Source organism: Marmota marmota, unplaced genomic scaffold, assembly GCF_001458135.2.
Source record: "Marmota marmota marmota unplaced genomic scaffold, marMar, whole genome shotgun sequence".
In the NCBI taxonomy this organism is placed as follows: Eukaryota; Metazoa; Chordata; class Mammalia; order Rodentia; family Sciuridae; genus Marmota; species Marmota marmota.
Genome location: NW_026000242.1, coordinates 15,459,244 through 15,468,203, shown reverse-complemented (window position 1 = coordinate 15,468,203; position 8,960 = coordinate 15,459,244). Strand labels below are relative to the sequence as shown.

Here is an 8,960-nt window from a genome sequence, read left to right as displayed (position 1 = left end):
AGATCATGTTGACTGAATTCCTTTTTTTTTTGGGGGGGGGAGATAAGGATTAAACCCAGGAATGCTTACCACCAAGCCACATCCCCAGCCCTTTTTTATGTTTTATTTTGAGGCAGGGTCTCACGTAGTTGCTGAGGCCGGCTTTGAACTTGGGATCCTCCTCCCTTGACCTCCTGAGCCCCTGGGATTTCGAACTTACTTGAATCTTGAATACAAGCATATTAGACAAGGAAAGGCAGAATATATAAGAATATGGGGAGATACTTCAAGTAGTTTGCCCTGAAACATTTGCTGCAGCATAAGGCAAATGTTAAGACGAGATCAAGTAAGAGAGGTAAGTAGGATCAGTTCAACAGAGCACCTCACCTGATATGCTGATAAAAACCAAAGTGGTGTCCAAAGGCAATAAATAACACTGATAACCAGAGCTGTTCAAGTGAGTAATGAGGTGCAGAAGTCAGTATAATTTGCTGAAGAATGCAAAGGAGATGAAGTAAAGCAACTAAATTGTTATGTGAATAAATTTGACTGAGTGTATAAAAAGAGTAAGATGAAATTAAGGAAAGTGGTTTTGTTGTATATGTTTAAGGGTAAAAACCCTAATCATATAAATGTAAAGGGGGAAAACTTGATTTTTAATTCTTAGAAATTGGTACAGCATTTGGAATTTATTAGGCACACAAAAAAACATGGGAAAAAAGGGTTGAATACAGAAGGGGCTATAGATGTGGAGAGTGTATGACATAAGAATCAAGAGCTAATAAAATGGTAGTTCTGATATATATGTATATAATTTTAAGATTTATAATGTTAAATAACAAAATCAAGAGCTGAGAATGGGGAAGGCCTACTCTTTTTGTACACTCATTAAGTGCATAACTATTTCAACTTTTAGAATAGTTGGCCTGGTGTGCATGCTTTAGGAAGATTTATAATAGCAAATAAGATGAATTACAAGAAGACTACAAGGAAAGCTGGGCACAGTAACACATGCCTATAATCCCAGGGACTGGGGAGTTTGAGGCTGAGGGACCACAAGTTCTAGGCCAGCCTCAGTAACTTAGTGAGACCCTGTCTCAAAAATAAAAAGGGCTGGGGATGTGGCTCAGTGGTAAAGCATCCTGGGTTCCACCCCAACACTGAAAAAAGACTTATTTAGGAAGCCATGACAAAAGTCTAAAATAGAAGTAAGAGGAGGTATATTGCTGGGATTGGTGGCAGTAACTGTAATGTGAAGACATTAAGGACAAAAAGCCCCAAATGACTTTTAAGTTTTTATCCACTAAAAGAAGGGGAGGGGCTGGGGTTGTGGCTCAGCAGTAGAGCGCTCGCCTAGCATGTGAGAGGCCCTGGGTTTGATCCTCAGCATCATATAAAAATAAGTAAGTAAAATAAAGGTATTTTGTCCAACTACAACTAGAAAATAAATTTTTTAAAAAAAGGAGAGGAAAAAGACAAAAGAACAGCTGCTGTTAAAACATCCTACAAAATTCGAGCATAGGACAACTACCTATTATAAAAAACTATCCACTCTAAAATGTCAATAATGCTGAGGTTGAAACACCATTTTTAAGACTATGAGTACTGAAGTTCAATTGGATCATCTAACTACTAAAAGACAAAATTCTTAAGCAAATATAGAGGAAAAACATAAGGTTTATCAATGCATATTATGAAAGTCCACTTTTCACTGACTTACCTATAATTTATATAGGTAAGCCTGATAAATATAATGATTTCAAGGCATCCAGCTTTTTAATCGAACGTATGGAGTAGATCCTATAGATAATCAGTTTTGAAAAAGTGAGGAAAAGATTAAACATTAACAAAACTTTTGTGTTCAGTCATTAGTTTTTTCCAAAAATGAATGGTGGAACCATTCTCCCCCACCCCCAGGTTTCTCACAAATGTGCTTATTATGAGCCCTGCACAAATACTATATATATATATATATATACATATATATATATATATAAGTATATATATATATATATGAACGAGCTGAGTATTTTTAAAGGCACAAAACAATTGGGGTTTTCGAACAATAAAAAAATGGTAGTACAATAATGGTTGCTGAAACTACGGGAGGTTTCATCACATATGTTTACCATTTACTTTTAGGGACGACTCATGATATTTGTAAATCATTGGCTTAGCTTTTGAGCTTTATGTGGTCCATGGCTCTCGTTACAATCCTTTTTATTCTTTCAGGGGGCAAACAAGAACAAAAAAATTCTCCTACACAGACAATACATTCAGACAAACAAGTAGCCCACTAACCACTCTTGCAATGGGGGAACAACTAGGGCTATAAAATGTGTAACTAAAAGGCATTTCCTCCCTGAATATTTTTGTTCAAAGGAATTGGAATTACGACTGTTTTAAAACATGCAACTGGCATTTCAAACCTCTACGCTGGGCGACGTACTGCGGGGAGTATGGAGAAAGAGTACTCCCATCAGTCCCCAAATCCTAAATTCTAAGGCCAGGATATGAGAAGGGCGTCCGAAAGGCCTTTTTCCAAAGCGGGATGCCTGAGAAGTCCTATTTTGGTCTCAGCTCTGACAAGGGAAAGGTTAACGAACACACAGCCTGTCTGTCACGTAGACAACTCTCTACCAGGGGTCGCAATTAAGCGCACAGGCCCGACTTTCTTCGGAATCCAGGCTCCAGGTGTTCCACCCCGAGCCTGCCCTCGCCACGCAGCCCCTGAGGAGAGGAGCGTTCGCCTACAAAGAGGCTTAAACTTCCCGGAGCCTCCAAAGGACGGAGAATTATCACCAGATATGAACTTGTAAGCGAGGCGGCAAACCCCCAAAGCTTCCCCACCCAAGGAAAGCCTCTGGCCGCTAAGGTCCTTCCGACTTGCTTCGCCTGGTCTAGTAACCCTTCCTCCGGTGCCCGCGCTTACCTAATACCAGTCGGGCCACGTCTGAAGGTAACAACATGATCCGAGTCGCAGAAGGAGCCAGAATAAGAGACGAGACTCAGGTGAAGGCAAACACAGCGACAGCTCCTGCGCCGCATCTCCCGGTTCCACTGGCGGCACTGAACCCGCGACAATTTGTCCCGCCTCTCTCGCCAGACAACAACCAATCGCTTCCGCAGGGCAAAGAAAGGCGCCGAAATGCAACCCGCCTCCGAGCTCCTTGGCGCTGTCGTCATTTCCGTCCGCAGAGTTGGAGGGGTGGGGCCGAAGAGGGTGAGGAGGTGGGGTGTCGGAGCCTCTGGGCGAGTCCTAGGCGTAAGGTAGCTCGCTATTGGTGGGCAGGGCGCAGGCGCGCCTTCTCGGACCAGGCGAATGTTTTGGAGGACCTAGTGTTTTGAGCTTAGAGCGCGTGATGTTCCTGCGCATGAGCATACTGTGCGCTGCCGCTCTGCCAGCCTCTTTCTCCCGGGACTGAAGCTCCGCCGCCACGCTGCATTTGAGCCGGAAGCGGGAAAGACCGTGGATAACGGGTTGCGAAGCTGTGGTGGGGAAGAGGCCAGAGGAGCGTGGATTTGGGCTGCAGCCCCTGCCGCCTCCAGATATACTACTTTGGCGGTCAGAGCGCGGCGGTAGGGACGGGGGTCTACGCAGTGGCTTGTGCGTGGGAGTATTAGCGTGGTCCCAGTCGGTCCTCTTGCCCCGGAGCGCAGTCCCATACATTGCTTCCGAGCTGCCCTAGCCTCCTGTCTTCACCCCTTGTTTCCGGCCGCCGGTCCTCATTATTCTTTCTCCTGTCCTTGTTCTCGGCCCCTAGCGGACTTTAAATTTGCTGGTGCATGCGTGTAATCCCAACTGCTTCCGGCGCCCTGGCAGAAGTGTCTTAAGTTCAAGGCCAGCCTAGCTAGACCCTGTATCAAAAAATAAAAAAGGGGTTGTAGAGGTGGAATACCTCGGGATTCAATAGCCAGGAAGGGGAGCAGTGTGTGTGTGTGTGTGTGTGTGTGTGTGTGTCTGTGTCTGTCTAATATGCATGCATACTCTTAAGTTGAACCCTGTTACCTTACGGTTCAAATTTAAGTGGCTTGACAAAGTCATTTTTTTTTCACTCGTAATTGATACTTTCAGACAGCGACCGTTTATTGAGATTTAAACTTCAGCCTCGTGGTTAAGATCATGGGCCCTGGAACCACAGTACCAGAGTTTGAATAATTTTAAGCTGTGTGACTTTTTGCTTAAAGAAGTGAAGATAAGTGAGCCTTAGCTGTTAATGTTTTTTCCTAGAGACAGATAAGTAGACAACTACAATTCATGGTGATAATGTTATAAAAGAGTACTGTAGTGGTAGAGCAACAGGTTCTGTGGAAATGCAACCTGGGAGAATCAGTTTGACCTGGAAATGACTGTGTAAATTGTTCTGGAGGGTGGTAGTAGCTTTCCAGACGGGGAAATGCGTGTAGCAAGTTCCTAAAGCCCAAGAGCGAGGTCTGGCATTGAATAAGATTTGGAGTCTTCAACACATTGAAGACAGCAACGAATGAGAGCAAGGAGACAAACACTTTATTTGAGGTGTGAGAGGAAGAACCATCAAAGAGACATATTAAACTGTCATAAAAAGGGGAATATGATAATTACTAACATGAACTGTTTTCAAGGCACTGTGTTAAACATGAATCTTTATGACACTCCTTTGAGCTATATATGAGTATTGCTTTTTGTTTTGTTATTGAGAAAACGGATTTGGAGAGATTAATGAACAAACTTTGTCTATATTGTAGAGTTTTTATGTGACTGGATCAGGATTTTAACCAATACAATCTTACTATAGAGTTCACATGCTCTTAACCAATAGACAAGAATGGCATGTCAAGCTATCGTTATTTCTCAGAAGACAGGATGTAGTCTTTGTGAAAGTCTTCAAAGAGATTAACTTGATTAAAATCTGAAAAGGAACATTGGATTTATCAATTCAAAGGCTGTTACTTAGAAATCTGTATTATTTCAGTTGAATATTGGGAGTGGAATCTTTAGTTTCTCCAACATACCACACTCTTCTCGGGACTCTTTGGTTATACTAGTCTCTTTCCCTGCAGTGTTGGTCTTCTAGCTCCTTATGTAATTGGCATCACTTCATTCAGGTCTTGACTTTATGATAACTTCCTTTGAGATATGTTCCCTGACAGTTTATCTAACACCATCTTCGGTACTGTTATTTTCTTTTGTGTTTTTGTTGCCTTGAAGGCATATTGGAATTACCCATGGTTTTATCATTTTACTTGTTTATTTTCCTCTTCCCCACTTATATCTCCATTAAGGGTAGGATTTGTGTTAGTTTAGTTCTTTTTTTGTTGTGGGGGAGGTTAGCTATCCCTAACATAGTACTTTGAACATAGTAGGTGTGAAGGAAATATTGTTTCACGTATCAATGAATGAACATCTTCTGTTTATGAAGATAATACTGAACTGCTTTTTTTCCACAAGAAAATTAGACTTTATCCTGCTACTGTAAACAAAGAATAGATTTGAGTATTGGAACATTGTTTTGATATGTTCTAAGAAATATTTTAAATTTAAGTATTTTAAATTTAACTGCTATTGGAACATGCAGATATTAAGAAAAACCACTGTGCCTTTGGTGACAATGTGCTTGTTAATAACACAGTCTAAGTTATGTAAAGGATGGAAGTGTAATTCAATGGTAGAGCATGTGCTTAGCATTTGTAAGGCCCTGGGATCAGTCCCTAGCATGAGAAAAATATATAAGTGAAGTAAACGATTACATAATTATTATTACTATTATTAATATATATATATATATATATTTTTTTTTTTACAGATAAGAATGTTCTGAAATCCTGAACCATGAGTTTAGCACTTAATGATCTGCTTATTTGCTGCCGGCAACTAGAACATGATAGAGCTACAGAACGAAGGGTAGGTAGTAAATGGCTTAGATTTAATTTTTCCTTGAAATTGAATGTGATCGGTAATACATTATCATGTTCATTTTTGTTTTCAGAAAGAAGTTGAGAAATTTAAACGCCTGATTCGGGATCCTGAAACAGTTCAACATTTAGATAGGCATTCAGATTCCAAACAAGGAAAATATTTGAATTGGGATGCTGTTTTTAGGTATTGTACATTTAAAATTGTCTTTGCTTTGTCTTTCAGTTTTGTTTCTGTTGAGATATTATTTTTGTAAGGCTTTGCTACCTGTGTTTTATTGTGCCTTGCATATGAAGTTAGCACTTAATGATTATCCAAAGCATTATATTTAAAGGATGCTTATTATACGGAATACTTAAAGTATTAAATCAGTGTTCTACAAAATGTCTTATACATGTCCCACTGATATTGAGAAAGAATTCCTTTCATATGGATTAGTTTGTAAGAATTCATTGCAAATTAGAGGAGAAATTTGAAGTTATAACAAATACTTAATTGTTATTTTGACATCTTTATTACTGGAATTATAAGCAGCTGCCATGGGTTAAGTTATAGTAAAACAAGTGAAAGAAATATTAGGATACTTTGAGATGAATACAGTTAAAAAATAAAATCTTAGGCAATGAAAAGATATCCTTGGATAGAACGAAGTGGCAAACAGGATTGATTAGTTTTTACATTGAGACATGATTTTCAGTCATAAAGTCCATTTGTAGCAGTTTGTAAGGCTTAGGAAAGATGAAGTATTTAAAGTTAATGTAGAATATTGAGGGCATTGAATAACTTGAAACAATATTTGCCATCAAGAGGAAATAGGAATATTTAGTTGTCTTTTAGTATTTAGAACAGATAAACAATTTTTTAGCTCTTATTTGGTACTACACTGTTACAGATTTGAATAAATGTGACATGAAAAATGCATGTTCCTTGTTCTCTGGTTATTTGGTTTATTTTAGATACCACTAATACAGTCATTACATAAAGGTGAGTACTTTTTTGTGTTAGCTGATTAGGTAGGCCAAATTGGCACCTGATACTACTGGCTAGTCATGAAGGTAGAGCTTCACTTAAAGGCTATAGGTATGATCAGGTAGTTAGGAAGGAGGAAGAGAGGGTTGAAAGCCATCAGTAATATTGTGAACTTTTAATGACAAAATGAGAAAGCAAGTAATAAAATAAAAAGTCAGGAAGGCTATAGATTGAGAACATTGCAGGCCAGACTCTATATTGGTGTTGTAGAGGTTAGGCCTCGAAAAAGGGATTTGTTTCAGTTAGCAGGTACATTGAGCAAAGCAATGTGGTTTTAAAAGATGTTCTTTGTGATGACATTAAGAACATTTTAAAATTATAAATATTTAAGCATAATTTTTTTTCTGGAATTCTATTTCATTTTCTTGAAGATTTTTGCAGAAATACATTCAGAAAGAAACAGAATGTCTGAGGGCAGCAAAACCAAATGTATCAGCCTCAACACAAACCTCCAGACAGAAAAAGATGCAAGAAATCAGTAGTTTGGTCAGATACTTCATCAAATGTGCAAATAAAAGTAAGCAACATTATTTATTTGAAATAAATGGTTTAATAGGCTACCATACAAAAGTTTGATCTGAATATGGTAACATAAGTATGTTAATTATAGCTTCTAGCATATATAACGAATTTTAATACTGTAGGTGCAAATATTTTGGAGAATTTATTCAAGCTTAAAATGATAAAATCTTAGAATTAAAAGGATTAAAAATTATTTCAATTCCTCATTCTTGTATCCCCTTCTACATCCCAAGCACTCAGATACAAATACTGTGTAAATGACTGAATATACCATTTCAACTTTCTTTTCTATCTTTGAACAGCTTTATTTAAACCCTGTCTGTTTTTTGTTAGTGCTTCTAAGAATACACAAAAATACCTACTTAATCATGTTTTTATCATGAGATCCTTTGGGGTATTTGAAGATAGCCATAGTATTTCCCTTGAGTCCTCTTAGGTAAATATACCTCTTTCTTTAGCTCATATGTTTTAGTTTTTATTTCACTCTCTCTCTTCTGAATACTCTTTTCTTTTTAAATATTTATTTTTTAGTTGTAGATGGACACAGTACCTTTATTTATTTATTTTTAGGTAGTGCTGAAGTTTGAACCCAGGGCCTTGCATGTGCTAGGCGAGCACTGTACTGAGCCACAATCCCAGCCCCCCTGAATATTCTTTAGTTTAATTATATCTCCCGAGGTGTGGTGATCAATTTTTTGGGTATATTCTGATGAGTACAGATAGAACAGGATTTGCATATTTTTTATTGTATATTTTTTACTGATTCTTTCTGAGATCACATTAATTTCTTTGGCAAGCAAAACCCATCCTCAGCTAATGTTGTGTTTACTATCACTTAAGAAAAATGACAGCAACAAAACCCAGGTCTTTTTAGCTACTGATAAGCAGTGTATCTCCCATATTGTAGAGCTGAACTTGTACAGTGGTATTTTTTAATCAAAATATAGGTAAGCTTTTGTAAGGAAATGGGCATTTACTCAGTGCTGAAGAAGAAACATTTGTTTAGGGACTTCTGGGCTCAGACTCTGTAGTTCTTGCAGTTAAGGATATGATTTTGGTAGCAACTTTATGAATCAGAAAACTCAGATGTTTGTAAATATTTAAACACTTTTTTTAATATTTATTTTTTAGTTGGACACAATAGTTTTATTTTGTTTATTTTTATGTGGTGCTGAGGATCGAACCCAGGGCCTCGAAAGTGCTAGACAAGCACTCTACCACTGAGCCACAACCCCAGCCCCACATGTCCAGATTTTGACAAACTTGGTTAGCATTGGTATCCATAAATGGTATGATAGAAAGAAGACATTGGGGGGGGGGAAAAACAAGGGAAAGGCAGCTGGGAAAGAACAAATAAGGAAGTATTTTTCATTCCTTTATGTTAGCATTTGTCTGCATCTGCACAAAGCAGACAGCGTAGAAAACAAGAAACCAACCTGTGAAAAATGTTCAGTTCCACGAGCTTCCATGAAGTTTCTGTAAGCACCTTAGGTCTTTTTAAGACAGATTTTTTTTTTTTTTTTTTTTTTTTTTTTTT

The 8,960-nt window shown here is 38.2% G+C and overlaps 2 protein-coding genes across 2 annotated transcripts in view; one reads left to right on the top strand and one right to left on the bottom strand.

Moving 5' to 3' along the window:
* The window catches only part of LOC107145884 (protein NPAT), a 50,431-nt gene extending 47,334 nt beyond the window's left edge, over positions 1-3,097 (bottom strand). Inside the window, exon 1 of the mRNA XM_015489918.2 lies at positions 2,912-3,097. Coding sequence (XP_015345404.1) covers positions 2,912-2,948 — 37 coding nt within the window. The 5' untranslated portion in view covers positions 2,949-3,097. The remainder of the gene's footprint in view (positions 1-2,911) is intronic.
* Positions 3,098-3,293: 196 nt separating this feature from the next.
* Positions 3,294-8,960, top strand: part of Atm (ATM serine/threonine kinase) — a 149,532-nt gene continuing 143,865 nt past the window's right edge. The window contains exons 1-4 of the mRNA XM_048795615.1: positions 3,294-3,558; positions 5,763-5,860; positions 5,946-6,058; positions 7,273-7,418. Of these exons, the coding sequence (XP_048651572.1) occupies positions 5,789-5,860; positions 5,946-6,058; positions 7,273-7,418 (331 nt within the window). The 5' untranslated portion in view covers positions 3,294-3,558; positions 5,763-5,788. The remainder of the gene's footprint in view (positions 3,559-5,762; positions 5,861-5,945; positions 6,059-7,272; positions 7,419-8,960) is intronic.